The sequence below is a fragment of the Parus major genome, chromosome 3 (assembly GCF_001522545.3).
Source record: "Parus major isolate Abel chromosome 3, Parus_major1.1, whole genome shotgun sequence".
Lineage (NCBI taxonomy): Eukaryota > Metazoa > Chordata > Aves > Passeriformes > Paridae > Parus > Parus major.
The window spans coordinates 91,582,662-91,600,055 of NC_031770.1; the positions used below are offsets into that span (position 1 = coordinate 91,582,662).

A 17,394-nucleotide genomic window follows, 5' to 3' on the forward strand; every position below is an offset into this window, starting at 1 on the left:
TCCTCTTTCCTCTTTCCTCTTTCCTCTTTCCTCTTTCCTCTTTCCTCTTTCCTCTTTCCTCTTTCCTCTTTCCTCTTTCCTCTTTCCTCTTTCCTCTTTTCTCCTTCCTCTTCCTCTTTCCTCTTTTCTCCTTCCTCTTCCTCTTCCCCTTTCCCCTTCCCCTTTCCCCTTCCCCTTTCCCTCTTCCCCTTCCCTCTTCCCCTTCCCTCTTCCCCTTCCCTCTTCCCCTTCCCTCTTCCCCTTCCCTCTTCCATTCCACCTTTATTATTCTGCCTTTATCTATTCTAAACTATCCTATTCTACCCTGTCCTACTCCTAGCCTAGCCTACCCTATGCCTGGTAATGAAGTTCAGATTACATATATTGCTCTAAGTTCTTGTCTTAAGATAAAAAAGGTCACCAATATGTTATAAAGCATAGAAGATGTCAAAGAACATTTATTCCACTTTAAATTTTATCTTGCTAAAATTACATTTTTCATTTTCATTTCAGGTATTAAAGACTTAATACCATTTCTTGGTCAAATATTAAAATGTGGTTTTAGCCTTCAGGGATATTTTGTGATTTTGTTCTAAAGTGCTAGGATACAGGTTTGATGATATTATTATTATTATTATTATTATTATTATTATTATTATTATTATTATTATTATTATTATTATCATTATTATCATTATTATCATTATTATTATCATTATCATTATTATTATTTCTCAAGTTCTTTGATACAATGCTGTTATTGTTACTCAAGATAAGTTTATTTTTTGAGGAATAAACTTGAACATGATTTATCTAAATGCTTCCCTCAGTCTCCAAAACTGCATTTCAAAGTCTCGTTATTCATTTCTTTGTCATAAAATTATATAATGCTAGTGTCAGAATTTATGCTAATTATAAAAAAAATGCATTCAGTGCTTATACATTGTTATAGAAAAAAAAAAGGAGAAATTGCAGGAACATCAGAACACTGGGTTTCTAATTAGCTGAAAAAGGAGAACGGAAATATATAACTGCACCCGAGGTTTTTCATTTTGCTGGTGTCATTGACATGTACGTCAGATTTGAACTGTTCTTATATCTTAAAAGCTACTTCATTTGGTCACTGGCCCAGCTTGTCTGAAGTATGGTTTACATTGTATTTAATTTTGTAGACAATATGTCTTGATGTTTCTATATCAATAAGAATTTCATCAAGAAAGTAACTGAGCCCACATCTTTAGCAGCAAACTAACATTTAAAACTGATTCAAAAGGCTTTGAGGCTTTGAAATCCATCTTTAAGGATACTCTTTTTCCCCCTAAAATTTTATTGACAGCACAGTTTACTATTGAGTATTTCTTTTTTTTCTGGAGTAAATTATTTATATGTTTTACACTGATTTCAAGTAAGTCATATATTACTGCAGACAGAAAATTGCACGTGTCCTTAACTACTGTTCTCTTTACATTTTAATGATATTTTTTTACATAATCTCCTCATTGAATATTCATTACAGATGATGTCTTAGCAAACTGACAGAAGCTGTTCTGTTTACCCATTTATAATTTGAATTAGGTCCAAATAATATCTTCCACTCAGATGTGTTCTTATGGGGCACTATGACCTGCATATTGGAGCAGATTGTTATATTGTTTTGATACTGATGACCAGAGATCATCTTCACTGATTCTGGTGTATTTTTTATCAGGGCAAGAACAATACAGGTCAAGAACAGCTCTTCTCAAGTGCTTACAAATGCAAAGGCATAAAATCCAGATAGACTATAAAGGAATTATGCCTGTAATCATTATAGTCAATCATATTTACCTCTTCCTCTTAATACATATAAACCTCATGGCACAGGATGAAAATATATTCATTATCACTGAGATGCAAGGGATATTTTAGCATTAGTACAAGATCTGAGAAAGCACATTCAGTTATGGGAGATGAGATTTTAGAGCCAAGGCAGATAGGCTTTTACTACCAAAAAATCAAATATGTAATTAGGTTTTGTATTGTGCTTTTTATTTTTGGAAATTTAAACCATGAGAAGCATTGCTGAACAAGGTTCAAAATGTGTGTGCTGTCATCACTATCACTATTTTTATGGCTTTTGGAAGAAAAAGTTTTGCTTTCTCACCATGATCACTAAGACAAGATCAATATTTACTACAGATGAATGAAAATATCTTCATAAGTAATTTTAATAGAAGTAATTTTAATATTTCAATGCTCCAATATAGTTGATCTTGTCTGGCTGCCACATGCCCACCAAGCTTCTTTCTCGCTCCTCCTCCTCCTCATCAGGACAGGAGGAGAAAACAAGATGAAAAAGCTTATGGGCCAAGGCAAGGATGGGGAAATTGCTCACCGATTAGGCAAAATAGATTCAACTTAGGGAAGATTAATTTTTAATTAAAAATAGAGTAGGATGGAGAGAAACAACAATACAAACTTTTTCTCAAGTCAAATTCTTCTGCCTTCTTCCTGACTGAATGGTGAAAGGGTGTGGGGAATATGGGCTGCAGTCAATTCATTAACAACTCCTGTGCCACTCCTTCACACACTTCCCACAGGCTGCAGTTTATGGCTCCTTTCCTTTTTATTATTTCGTGTAAAAATGTAATTGTAAATTACAAAGCTTGTTGTTACATGCTAAGATTCATATTACTTCCTAGAAGGAAGTTTGTAGGTTGAGAAAGTTTGCAGGCTGACTTGAATTTTAGTTAATTAAAATAATAAAAATAGTACAGGGAATTATTCAGAAAAAAATTGTTTTTTATTTCAAAAGTACACTTGGGCCAACAAGGCATGTAGTTGTATATTTACAATAGAGTAGGAAGAAAATACAACTTTCAAAGTCAGTTTAAGTTAATTTGGTAGTAAGAATGCAAAAATTTCATATTCATAAATTCTTGTTATTCATAACGTAAACACAGGGAAAAGTTATTTGCATCTTTTTATTCAGAATGAAGTTAACCTCAATGTATTTAAACTCTGTAGTATATAACACTATATAAAAACTGTCCAGGTTTATGTAAAACCTTGGTGTTCTGACAGTTCAATGTCCATGTAATATTACTGAGATTTTATTGCATAGTTCCCTTATTCTCATCATGTATATAAATATTCTGTATGTATAAATGTATATATATAAGCAGTTTCTATGTTGTAGCATTATAATTAAGAGATTTTCTATACGAAGCATGTGTTTTCTTATTGCATCAAACACTTCAGTAAACCAAAGATAGAATTTGTTTGTTCATCCTCAAGTATCTATTGGTGTGTGAGATGCTCAGGTATTCAAGATGTTACAAGCAAGGTTAATGTGTATGACACAGGAAAATCCATATCCCTCTAGAGACGCAGTTAGATAAGATGCAAAGATATCTTCTGTGACAGAAAATATCTGAGTGTGGACATCTGAATTTAGTCCAAAGAAAGGAACACTATATGCTGATAAACTGCTTAGTTTTCTTCCTAAAATTCATTTCCATAAATATAATCTTCCATTAGAACAGTAAAATACCTGCTTTATCAGAGTTTCTGACTTGGCTCAGTATAGCTCAGACCTTTCCAGTCTCTATTTTAAATAGCATTAAGCAGCACTTGTATACATTTCTAGTGAATTAATTTAACTGTCACATTGTATTTTTCTGAGGCATTTTGTTCTATAAATATTTTGGCATCTCTTTGTACCTCTGGAGACTTTCCAGTATTTACTTCTATTGCCTTTTTACACCATACACTGTGATAGCACGCTTCTAAATAAAACAGTTTGTGCTCTTGGAACTATCGTGCCATATTAACAAGATAACAAGCTCAAGTACTCCTCAAAGAAAACAGGTGTTTATGGACTTTGCTCCTGCTGTTGAAGGATGGTTAGTACTGCAGGAAATTGTCTTTAAAATAAGTTTAATAATGTTAGAATGCATGAAATAAAGGATTTGCCCAGCATGTTCAACCAAAAATAATATTAGACTTAGAACTACTTAGTTTGTCTGGATTTCACATATTTAATTTGTTGTTTAAGGTCATGAATGCAAAGCTGCTTTGTTATTTTGTTACTTTTATTACCTGGATATTCTACTGACCCACATGTCATTACAACTGTATTTGAATTCCCTTGGTGAATATTGCACAATGATATTTGGGTTGGGACACAGAGAATTTATTAGAATTTTTTAAAGTTTTCTGAAATTTGAATATTTTCCATATTTTGTTCATGTTTCACATGAAGTTTAAGTAAGAAGAATTAAAATTTCAGAAAACTCTTGTGGAATTATGCTGTTAAATAAGTAATATTCGAGAACTTGAAATTATTTGCTTTAAGGACTACACAATAATAGGGCTTTAATAATTAAATAGGGATTTAATACTTCAGATTCCCACATAGGGCTCAGCCTAGAGAATAGCTTGTGTATACATAGATATGTACCCTTGATACTTACATACTTCATTTAGACCTTTACTTCATGTGCTCTATCAAGCTTCATATGCACTTTGAATTAATTCATTAATAAAATTAACCTATTCTTTAAAGACTTCAGGAAGAAAAACAACAGTCAAAACAGGGTAAACTAAATATCTTTCTCCTGCTTAAATATATGAGGCAAAAAAAATTCGATGAGCTCATTTAATAAGTGATATTTTCAGCCTTTATTTAAGTCAGAGTTTTTATCTGGTAATTCATGTGTTTTTAGTTTATGTGTAATTTGTTTTTAACAAATGCTAGCTGGACCCTCTAATTTTCAAATTTAAAGAACAGTATTTTCAGACCTGTTTTGAAAAATGAATCTAAAAGTATTTCTTTAAAATGTTTCGAAAATATTTCCAATGATACAATTAGCACAGTCAGAATTATTTTTCATGAATGGCAAGTAAATAGATGCATGCTTTTTTCGACTTCTTTTCCATTGTTCAGTTAAAAAAATGGCATAATGTTTCTTTAAAGCTTGTATTTCCATATTTGTTTCCTACTGACAGTTGGAGCAGCAGCAGGAGCAAAAATGAAAGCCATATATTTGGCATTTTCCTTTGGCAGAAAATGAGAAATAGATCATCCTACTATATCAGAGAGTTGCCTAAAATTGTCCAAAAGTGATAAATTCCAAATTTTTGGTGTGAACATATGAATAATTATCTCCTCTTGTGATTCTGCTTTTTATTGTTTTAATTTTATCTTTCAAACCTAAATCAAATTGATTGATAATTCATTACAAAGATGGCTCACATAAATGTGAAACATTCATTGGACTTGAAACTTCAATTTTAATGCTGTATGCTATTCTGTGTACTTAAAAATGGCAACATGTTTGTATACATATCAAAAAAACTGAAAAGAAAAGAAGGAAAATGTTTCAATGATTAAGATTGCAAAGTGAAATTTGACATGATGTTTAGGCACCGTAGCTGGAGATTAAAATCTAGCTTGGCAACAAGCTGCTTCTCTGACTGAGTAACAGATTGTGGCAGCTCTGTTAACTCTGAAATCATCATTATGGGATTTTTTTCTTTATGTCTCCCTCTACAGAAGAAACAAAACTGAGCTTAAAAATGTGCTCATTTCCTTACTGTGGATGTATTTAAATTCCTTAAGTAGATGATTAGTTATAGCTCTATTTCACATAATCAACAGCTACCACTAAAAATTTCACTTCATAGTAACAAGAATTTTATTATCCTCATTTTTGCAATTGATTCTCTATTTCTTATATGTTTAGCTTCCAGCCACTGTATGTCAATCCTTTTTATCTTTATATCAGAAAGTTCTTCCTTAATGGAGTAGTCTAAGACTAGTGTCAAATCACTTCATAACTTTTACTACACAAACAAAATGAACTGATTTTTCTTAAAATTGTTCTTATTGTTTTCTTCCAAAGATCTCAGATTATTTGGTCTTAATTAATTTGCTGAGGAAGAGCTATGTTGGATATGGCAAATACATTCAGTGTTATTTGTCTTATCAATGGAAATCCAAAGAAAGAAAAGCTGTGGGGAGAAAGACAATCTGTGTTTACTTACCTAAGAAATGTTCCAGGCATGGGGCAGTCACCTGATAACAGTCATTATAAAACAAACTGCTGGATCTTTGGTATTATTATTCTTTGTTTAATGATTTTTTTTTCCTCCTTTTATTAAAACACCATCAGCATTTTTTGTTTTACATTATTACTATTACATGTAATATATTGCTGGTTTTTCCTTCTTATCTTTAATTTCTACCAGGTGTGGCTATTAGGTTAATTTTCAAGTCATTAGTGAAAGCTAAAAGGAAAATAAATTCCTAGGAATGAGGAATATAAATTATAATATCAATATTGAAAAATAAGAAAATTTATTTTTATAATTGCTTTTAAATAACTGCAGTTGTCAGATAATAGTAGTAGCAAAAGCCTACAAGATTTCTTTAAAATAATAAAGAGAATATTCTAAGTGTTTTCAGTAAGTTTGTTGTTATTGAGCAAAAAACTAGAGGTAATAAAATTTTACAGGACAGGTCCTTGTATTGGCATCAATTTTATTTTGTCTGGTTGGAACCTATTTCAACCTGGTAGTTACAAGTTATTCATTTTGCATCTTATTAATTTCAGCTGTTCTTATGCCAAATTATGAATAATACGGCTGGGATAAATGGTTTGCCTTTTTTAAGGGATTTGAGAGAAAATAAATAACTTGATTTACAAAGGAATATGAGAAAAACATTATGCCATCTTTCACAATTAATTACACAAAAATATTGTGCATTAAAGTTACCTAGTGCATTAGAGTTACCCAGTTGTATTACTATTTGTAGTCAATTTTTTATGTTTCTTCTTCCTCTGGATTTTGGCCATAATTACATTGCCACCTAAAACTTCAAGAGATATCACTGTAGGAGGGGTGGGCTAGGGAAAGAGCAGAGTTTTGAGAATTTTAGAGAATACTGTATTCTTCTATGTGTTCTCTAATACTGGCAACATCTTTTGACATTCTTTGTACATTATGTTGTTCTTTAAGTGAAATAGGTGCTCCAAACCTTGGTTTAAAGCTCTTCTCTTTTAGAATCTGGCTCCATTCTTCTAAAAATTTTAAAACAATATTTAGGAATCTGAAATAATATAGCAGTATTTCCATGTTTGTGACTATAGAAATACTTTCTTTTGCTTTCAAATCCCTTTAAGCATGAGGTATCCATAAAAGAAATTACATAATACAATAAAATTGAATATTTATATTACTTACAATGTTTACATAGCAGCAGGGATAAGATGCAAAGTAGGAAAATACTATTATATTTGAAGGAAAATACTGTTACATTAAATACTGTTACATTTGTAACAGAACCATGAAATGGGATAACCCATGGCAGTTGCAAACAGCTTTCATAAAAAGACTTTATAACGAACACATTTTCTTTTTACTATTTTAAATTTCTAATCATGGATGCTCAGGATTGTTTTATTTTCTGATTTTAATGCATGGTACTGTAGTTTTACTCAGGCAACAAATTGTCTCACTGTATTTTCTCATCTTTAAGAGATGTTCCTTCAAGACATTCCTGGGGTTTTTTTGTTTGTTTGTTTTACGCTGGTTTATTTGTTTCATTTTGTGATTTTGTTGTTTCATTGTTTTGCGTTTGTTTTTTGTAGTTTTTTGGGGATTTTTTGTTTGCTTTTGATGGTTTGTTTGTTTTGGAGGATTTGTTTGGTTTTGTTTGTTGGATTTTTCTTTTTTTATTTGTTCTTTGCTTTGGCTTGGTTTCATTTTTTGTGAGGGGATAACATACACTTCTACTAGTACATTTATGCTGTTTTGAAGTTGTTGGCTTGATCTGCTTGTAAATCTAACAGATATGGCGATTTTTCATTTCTTCTTGAATCTTAAAATACACTGCTCTTACTTTTTACTTTCTATTTACTTAATTCATACACTTTTAACATATAAGTATATGCATAATAATATAGTAAATAATATATATATAACATATAGTAATATAAGTAATAGTAAAATAGATCCTCTAGGTAGTGAAAAGAACATGCACACCTAGATGTTTTGGAGATGTAGCATTGCCGTGTGCCCTATTTCTTCCTCCAGGCAAAATGTCCATGTAGACATTTCCTTCAGCTCTGGTGCTGCCTTTATCCATTGCTTGCAACAGCAATTATGGCAGCAGAAATATGAAGTATGGGAGTACCTAAGATAAAGGAAAATGTTTCAAATGAAAAAATAATTGTGACAAATTCACTGGCAGAACTTTCATATAGGTCCCTGCTTAGGTGTCTCATAACTTTAAGCTTTTTCTTATTTTCTATTTTCACAGTCTATTTATCTAATGTGAAGTAATCATTCTGAATTGCTTATAAGGGAATTTTGTCTCATACCTTTCAGAAAGCAAATAAGATCATTCTTCTGTAAGAAGAATGTAACTGATCATCCAGAAATAAATATAATATGTTTGGAAGCAATTTTCATGTTTCTAGCTTTTCTAAATGAAAATTAATTCATTACTTCTCTTAATCTGTTCATATTAAGCATATGTAAATTGTGATGGTTGAAATACTGGAATTTTTTAGTTGCAAAACAAAATTGAATCTGGATAAGCATCTTAGAGCTACTTTGTTCCTCCGTTGGTATATAAATCAGTATTGTTTAATTACATATATTGTATATTGTGGTATATTTTGATATTATTCAAACCTCCTAAGTTTCTCCTATGCTGCACTCATATCTAAATCAGTATAAAACTGTCTTTCATTCTTCATTCTATCATGTGACAAATCTTAAAAATTCTTCTGACAGTACAAAGCCTTATCTACGGACAAATTTTAACCAAATAGAAATGGGTAAATATTAGTCTCCCACAGTCATCAAAACTCCCATATATTCATTAGAGACAATAATTCTAAATGGCAGCTTGCTCCACCTTAAAACAGGAAATACGACTTGCGTCAGTTTCACTGAAGTGCTTGATAAAATTTTGGAGAAGATTATTCTGGTAATTATTGAAAAACACCTGAAGGACAACACAGTCAGTGGTCACAGCAAATAATTCCTCATGAGGGGAAAGTCCTGCTTGACATACTTAATTTACTTTTACAATAGGATAACCCACCTAGTTGATGAAGGGAAGGCAGTTGATGTGGTCTTTTTGGATTTCAGTCAAGTTTTTAAGAGTGTGTCTCACAGGATCCTTCTGGACAAAATGTCCAGCCCACAGTTGGATAACCACATCATGTCATGTCTGAGCAACTGGCTCATGTGTCAAGCACAAAGGGTGACAGTGACTGGGGTGGCACCAGACTGGGGACCTGTCACTAGTGGGGTTCCACAGGGCTCTATTCTCAGCCCAGTTCTCTCCCACATTTTCAGAAATGACTGGGATGAAGGACTGGAAGGAATACTGAGCAGGTTTGCAGGTGATACAAAACTAGGAGGAGCTGTTAACTGCTTTGTAGGCAGGGAAGCCCTTCAGAAAGAGCTCAATAAATTAGAGTATTGGACAATCATCACCCATAGGAAGTTCAACTTGCCATAGGAAGGCCAAGTGCTGAATTCTACACCTGGAATGGCACAGTCCTGATTGTGTGTATAGATGAGAAACCGGAATCAGACCTGTGGAAATGGATCTGGGGAACCTGGTCAGTGGCAAGTTGAACATGAGCCAGCAGGGCCCTGGCAGCCAGCAGGGCCAGCCCTGTCCTGGGGGCATCAGGCCCAGCATGGCCAGCTGGGCAAGGGAGGGGATTGTCCTGCTCTGCTCTGCACTGGGGTAACCTCACCTCCAGTGCTGGGGGCAGTTTTGGGCACTGCATAAAAAAAGAACATTAAACTATCAGAGAGTGTCCAAAGGACGGCAATAAAGATGGTGAAGGGCCTTGAGAGGAAGCTGTATGAGGAGGGGCTGAGGGCACTTGGTCTGTTCAGCCTGGAGGAGACTGAGGGGAGACCTCACTGCAGTTACAGCTTCTTGTGAGGGGAGGAGGAGGGGCAGGCACTGATCTCTTCTCTGTGGTGACAGTGACAGGGCCTGAGGGAATGGCCTGAAGTTGTGCCAGGGGAGGTTTAGGTTGGATATCAGGAGAAGGTTCCTCACCCAGAGAGTGGTTGGGGAATGGAACAGGCTCCCCAGGGAAGTGGTCACAGCACCAAGCATTAGGCACATGATGTGACTTTTGGAGCTGTCTTCTGCAGGGCCAGGAACTGAACTCAATGATCCTTGTGGGCTCTTTCCAACTCAGGAAATGTTATGACAGGAAAGTGCCATTTTCTGTCCGCTGACTGTGAAAAAGAGCAATGATTAGACTGGGTGCTTGCTGCTTATGTGTTAAAATTTAGTTTTTATGAGTCAGATTGAAGGAATTTAAGTTAGTCCTCTTAACTCTCAAGGTCTTCCCAAAAGATTTTATGTGTTAGCAGAGAATAACAATTATCATGGAAACAAAGATAACAAGATTTTGTTTAATATTGTGCAATACATCTTCACAATGTATCTCCAATAAAGGAATGTTTCTTGTCACATTTCCTATATGCTTAGCCAGAAGCTTAAAACTTTAATTTATGGCTTATATCCAATTACTTTTTTTTTTCTAACTTATTTTATTATTAAAGAGGTAAGCTTTCATATTTGTTTTTAAATTGTGTGAAAGAATTCGTAAGTCTAACCAAATGTATTACTTGGAGTTGAACCAAATGTATTATTTAAATAATACATTACCTTATATTTTCATGGAATATTCTATCAGGTTTCCTCCTCCATATGAAATAATAATTGCATTAAAAGTCTTGCAGTTATTTTTCTTGCCAGGAACAACTCTCTTTTTGAGCGTATTTTTTTGCTTCATTTTGGCATTATTAGTCTTGATTTAATAAAAATTTTTTTCACGTTAACCACTGATATAATCTAGGAATAGTAGAAGGTACATCAGGAGAAGATGGAAATGTATATTGTTTTATATGCAGAATATTGCTTGAAATTCTTATGATTATTGAAACAATGGCTAACCAAGGCATGAGACCTAGCTAGCAGGGCTTTAGGAAAGGCAGATCCAACCTGAGCCCCTTTTGGGTGACCTCCCTAGTGGATGAGAGAAAGGTGGTGGATTTTGTCTGCCTGTAGGCTTTTCTTTGGATTAAAAAAAAATGCAACGGAGTACAATGTGTACATAGTGGACATAGTACAATTATGTACAATGTACAATTACAATTATGTACATAGTACAATTTAGTGGTGTAAATTCCTCTCAACAGTTCATTCAGAACTATGCTTTTCCAATTCCTACAAAGAAATGAAGCGTTGTGGCTTTCTTTTTTAATACTGAGAAAATTTAAACAATTGTCTTAGCATGGGTGGTACTTTTTTACATGGCTAAAATTGATCACAATAAATTTCTTGATGATCACGTAGCAATAAACTTAAGTGAATGGAAAATGAAGGGGTTTTTATGTGTTTCTTCCAAAAAGGCAGCATAATAAGGCTTATGCTGAAAGCTTAAATCTTACCCAAATGTTGTTCCTATCCACAAAACAGAAGAAAAATTAACTGCATTACATGCAGTGGCTCATGTTGTCTGAGAGCTTACCAGGGAATATCTCCAAAAGTTAGTATAAAGATAAAATAAATAATTTTTTGGAAAATCACTGACTCTTTATGCTTTTGTGTCAAGTTGTTTGCAGAAACCTTCGTATCAAATTACAAAAGGGTACAATATCCAAATACATATGTACATATAAATCAGCTGCAACTACTCAACAATACTGAACTCTAAAACTTCTTCCCTTGTTCTTTTATATGAAACTAAGTGTATTTTCATACTTTATCTTAAAAAATTACAGTTTCATAAGTAACTTTTCAGAGAATTCTGAGAGATGCATTTGTAATTTTCATGACAATGACTAGACATTGTGTGGAATGTTAGTTTAAAGTTAGTAATTCAAGCAAGGAAATTAGTGCATTTGACTTTCTGTGAACCAGCCTCCTTCATCGTTTTGTGAATTGGTAGCTCGTATGTTCTACCTTGTCATTGTATAATACAACAGATAAGAATGTTTTAATATACTTCCACTACTAGCTACACAATCTTTATATAGATAATACAGTTAAAAAAAAAGGAAAAATATTTCTTTCTTCCATAATGAATATTATCACCAGTTAGTGATGACTGGCATTTTAGTATCTTAGTGGGTGATACTTCAAAATATTGTGACTTGCTCCTAGGTATTGGAAAATACAGAAGTTTCTGCACTTGTGCTCTGTCTAGGTATGTTTCAAAAATAAAGGAAGACTAACTGAAATAATTATTGCCTCATTATTTGATTTACAGTAGGCAAATAATCCAAGAATGGAAGAGGTTAAATAACATGTGGGAACGTTTTGAAGTAACCGAGTTATTTAATTTTAATAGGTCATAAAGCTTGCTTTTGAAGAGTTTGAACTGGAAAGAGGCTATGATACTCTTACTGTTGGAGATGCTGGGAAAGTTGGTGATACAAGAACAGTGTTGTATGTGTAAGTACACAACTTCAAAAACTTTCCTTGAAATTTGCTGTCGTGTTGTTTCTTCCAGGCCAGGATGTATTGACTTAAATTTGCAATTTTAATGTACGGAATTAGATAATTAATGTAAACTTAAAATTCAAGTACTGTCAAAGAAGAATGTTCATTACAAAGTTCACTCTAAATCCTTAGTAACATTTTCATAGGCTTTAACATAAGGGACTAAAAGCTGCAAATTAAATTAAAAACAAAACAAAAAAACCCTCTTTTAAAAAGAACTACCTGTATAACTGTAATTGTATTCACAAGCAATAAGGGAATAAAAACATAAAAAGTTTGGATTTCGGTGAACAGAAAATACAACTTGTGTAAAAAAATAAGGTATTGATTGATTTCAAACTTTGAATAATCAAAATTGGATTTGTGTATAAAAAGTTATTGATAGAACCTAGTCCATTTTTCAGTAAATTTAAACATTTTTTATGGAATATTATAATGTCAAATATTGACAGTGTTGGAATTTAGATAAATTTGAAGGAAAATTACAGACTAGACAGCCTTAATATACAGTTCTACAATACTGTCTAGACTAATGGAAATAATAGAACTCTGTACATATTAATTAATCTCATCTACATTAACCATCTCATTTTGTTGTAATGCTCATTTTTTCTTACTGCATAATGAGAGCTTGTGGTTAACAAGATATTTTGGCTATCTCTTTTAGAGGGTTAATCACATGAATCCTGGTCACCAAACACAAAATTACAGATTTGATTAATTATCAATGACTAAATAAGAGAAACTGGCAGCATTTATGTCATAATCACATTACTTGACATAGCATAAAAATGTCTTGGATAAAGACAGTATTGAACACATTCAATAAAAAGAATCCATTATAATTTTATATTTTAAGGAGGTTTTAATCCATATATATAATTGCCATGTTTCTTTATGGCAAATGAATACTCTTAACACCCACACATTTTTATTTTAAATAAAGTAGAATATTTTTTCAGGGACAAATCTTAGGACAATAATTTCATTATATGTACTGGTTTATGAAAATATAAATTTATTAGTCAATAAATTGAACCATCATATCAAAGTTCATAGAAAACCCTTGGCTTAATTTGGCTTAAAGCTATGATGGAAAATTATTGAATTATTTTCTCAATGCTTGTGCTCCCTGGGTTACAATACCAAGTAGTTGCTACTGAGTAAATTGAATTCTATATTCTGGGTTCCTGAAAAAGAGAAAACAAAAATAAAAGCAAACAAAAAAACTATTGTTTTATTCTTACATGTTATACTAACTAACTAAAAGAAAAACATGAAATGGAAATGGATTTCCACACCTAAGTTTATTTTTTCTTCCATTTTGTGGACGAATTGTATAATGCAACAGTCCTTCTGGTGATGTTATTTTAACTACTTGTAACTATGACAAGAGGGTTTTTTTCTTTTTGAATTGGGATACATTTTACTCATAGGGATTGCAAAACTCCTTGAGTCATGCCATTAAGTAGCAAATATGCTATCCCAAACTGTTAATTCTGTTTTCTACACTGTGCATACTTCATATGCCAAAATTTGCCAAAATTATGTCAAAATTAAAATTCTGTGTCAATTTTCAATTTTTACCTTTCCATTTGAAGCCATTTAGCCTGTGACTACCTAGTCCACATCTGTTTTCCATGACTGAGCAAAAAAAAATCCAAAATATTATTTGCTCATATCAATTGCTACTTACTTAATAACCAACACTCTAATAATAACATCACCTCCAATAACTTTTTTTCACTTTAATAACATATTAAACATTATGTAGCAGATATCCACTTCTAAATCCATCAGTGGCATTTCTACATCTAGTACAATGGTCTCACTAGAGACACAGTTTACTTCTAACCATTTCTTCAGTATATTTTTTTCCACTAAAACAGCAACTGTTTTATTCCTATTACTCCACAGGCCATCACTTAGGATTACGGTACAGTGTTGGTCCTACCATCTTTACTGTAAATTTTATGTTTGGTAAAATCAAAATCCATGCATATGAATTTATCTGCCTTTTGGGATGTAAAATTAGCATTACTCTGAAAATCACTTGAGAAACGAAATTATTAATAACTGAAATACACTGGAATGCAGGAGAGCCCAAAGACAAAACTATAATTTCATGATAATTAATAATGAATATAAATTTCTATTGGGTCAGTGTCCTTGAAGGTATTAAACACTGGATTGTATCAGGTATTATGAAATATGTTATATTTAAACAGCATCACAGATATGTGCATTTCACTTGCTTTTCAGAAGGGTCTTCTAAATGCAAAGTAACATCCCTCATAAAACACCAGGTCCACTTGTAGAGTATATTATCATGAGAAAGTTCATAACTAAATGTCAGAGTGATTTTCTTATCAAAATTTTTTATTAGTTGGTTGTAATAACATCTATTACATTTAATGAGGTTTGAGCAGCACCTTGCAGTTTCTTATTCATCCCAGGAGAATGAAGGAGCTTACAGCAAAGACTTTTCTGGCTAGATTTAATTTCTAAATTTCTCAGGGTATCTTAAAGAAATAATACAGCTTTTCTTACACTCTTCAAGCTTCTGCTGGCAGACAAAATGAAGAAATTTCTGCAGAAATTCTGCAGAGCATCACTATAGAATCTCATACTTTTGATTCTATTGTAGCTTTTATGGTTTAGTTTGAACAAAATATGCTAAAATAAATTAAAAATAAAATCAATCTTTCTAAGTTAAAATCTAATTGTAAGTATTTGAATCTTTCAGCTTGGCAGAAAATTGTCATGTGTCAACATATAAGCCTCAGCCCCATGCAAAATTTTCCAGTTCTCAGGTGCTAAACTCCACAAGGTAGCAGCTACCTCTTTATTGGGTGCTTTATTGTAAATTTAAACATAGTAAACAAACATTGTATTGTAAACAAGCTCTGACTTTTTAATGAGCTTGGTCATGCCAGGATGTTTATAAGCCAGTCATCTTGTGAGCATTGGAGCTGTCTAAAGGCAGGTCAGTAAATAGGGGACCTTTAAATACTTCATGGAAAGAGGAGATTGAGGGAGTTGAGAACCACGATATATAAATGGTCTGTCCTAGCACAAACTTTCCACACTGTCCCAACAGTCACCCATTAGCAATTGTCTGTGTAACCTCAAAGCTGCAGCACTACAGCTCGAGAGGAATATGAAGGAATCTTGATGTTTAAAAAGGAGAAAAAAATTAGTGCAGACTCCCCATTTTTATTTTTTTTTTTTACAAAATTGGGAAAATGATTAGAAAAGGTATTTTAAGTTCATGAAAGATAGCACTGTAATCATATGAAACCCAATATACATTGATGAAGGTCAAATTATTTCAAATCAATTTTATACATTTATTTGAGAGTCTAGTTGGCATATAAATTAAGGATCTGTTGAGTTTAATTTATGAAAGTATTTAATTTTAATATTTATAGTAAACTTTTCTAAAAATCTAATCACCAATATCTTAATTAATTAAAGTGGGATATTCACATCAATTTCATGTTTTTTAACAATTGTTTCATCTGTAATGTTTACTTGTTGGAAAATTTAGTAGTCTTTATGGATTATGTAGGCTGAGATGTTTAGCTCAAGAAAATAGTAATACAACTTAATAGTAATCTAAATATGCTTTGGTTATAAAGTTTTGAAAGCAGTTATTTCTTATATTTAACAGACTTTGTCTACAACTAGTGATTACCCTTTCAGAATAACTCATTAGTAATCATATGTGAGCTGAAGTTTATCAGTCAGAATGTGTCCTACAATGTCCTGTTTTCTGTTTTTAAATTCTTGTGTATTAAACAAACACAGAGCTTTAGAAGGTCTGCTTTGCCTCCAGATGCTATGACTTATGTTTTTCTTGGAGCACTTACATTAAAGGTTCATTTTTTTTTAATGATTCCCTTAAAACATGAATCTTTTAACTCCTTCCTGTACAGAAAAGTGTTAGTTGTTTTTCCTCCAATACAAAGAAGAAACTGTACATTAGTGATTCAAACCCAATTGTTTATGTCAGCTGTTTCAATACATAGTAAAAACATCCATGGTAGTAAAATACTTTATAGTAAACCTCTATCCCTTTCTTCTATTCATACAAAGTATGGAAAATTACTAGGGGCTTAGAAAAGGACCTACCCTTTCATAAATGCTAAAAACCAATATTTCTGTTCCTGGAGACCATTCTCTGTAGCTTGGATCCTGCTTCTTGTAGATAACTAAGCAGAGAGACAAATTTTGCAAACAACTGCTTTCTCTAGAGTTGCCTTTTCTGACCTGTGATCTGTTCAGAGTACTGAGAAGCTCAGTTTAAATTTGCCTCAACATTTTTAATTTTCCTCATGTGGAGATGAACCGAGGTAGAATGAGGCTCTCTGCCTTAATGGCTGGCCTGAAAGTCTCTGTTCTTGGACTTGCAGATGGTCTCAGAGTAACAGCAGGTGTTGGTAGACAGACCTGCATTCCCTAAACATTTGATCTACCCTGATAGTAGATATCTGCCATCCTGATAGTTATCTGCCTTGTAGTTCTATGTAAAGAGATATTCTCTCCAAGGAGTAAAACCAAACAAAAGAAACCAACAGAACCTCAACCAAACCAGCAAACAAAAGAAAAAAATGTCAAACAAAACCAAAACAAGCAATTAAACAAAAACACACCATAAGAACCCACCAGACACAAAACTACCACCATCACAAAAAAAAATTCTGCATTTTATTGATTTCTGCTTTTAGCATATTTTTTCATTTGGGAAAGTGCCCTCCCCTCCCCTCCAATTACAATTACAATTTCTTTCTTTATATATGTGTTTCTGCAGGCATCTCCTAACTACTTTTGTTTATGTTACTCAGTGTCTGGTGAGGTATCTTCCTTTCCTAAGC

General features: G+C 32.8%; 1 protein-coding gene across 2 annotated transcripts in view; it reads left to right on the forward strand.

Annotated features, from left to right (window-relative positions):
- CSMD1 (CUB and Sushi multiple domains 1) overlaps positions 1-17,394 on the forward strand; it is a 1,067,087-nt gene that overhangs the window by 775,450 nt on the left and 274,243 nt on the right. For both annotated transcript variants that reach the window (XM_015621308.3, XM_015621309.3), the window contains exon 11: positions 12,366-12,469. In XM_015621308.3, the coding sequence (XP_015476794.1) occupies positions 12,366-12,469 (104 nt within the window). The remainder of the gene's footprint in view (positions 1-12,365; positions 12,470-17,394) is intronic.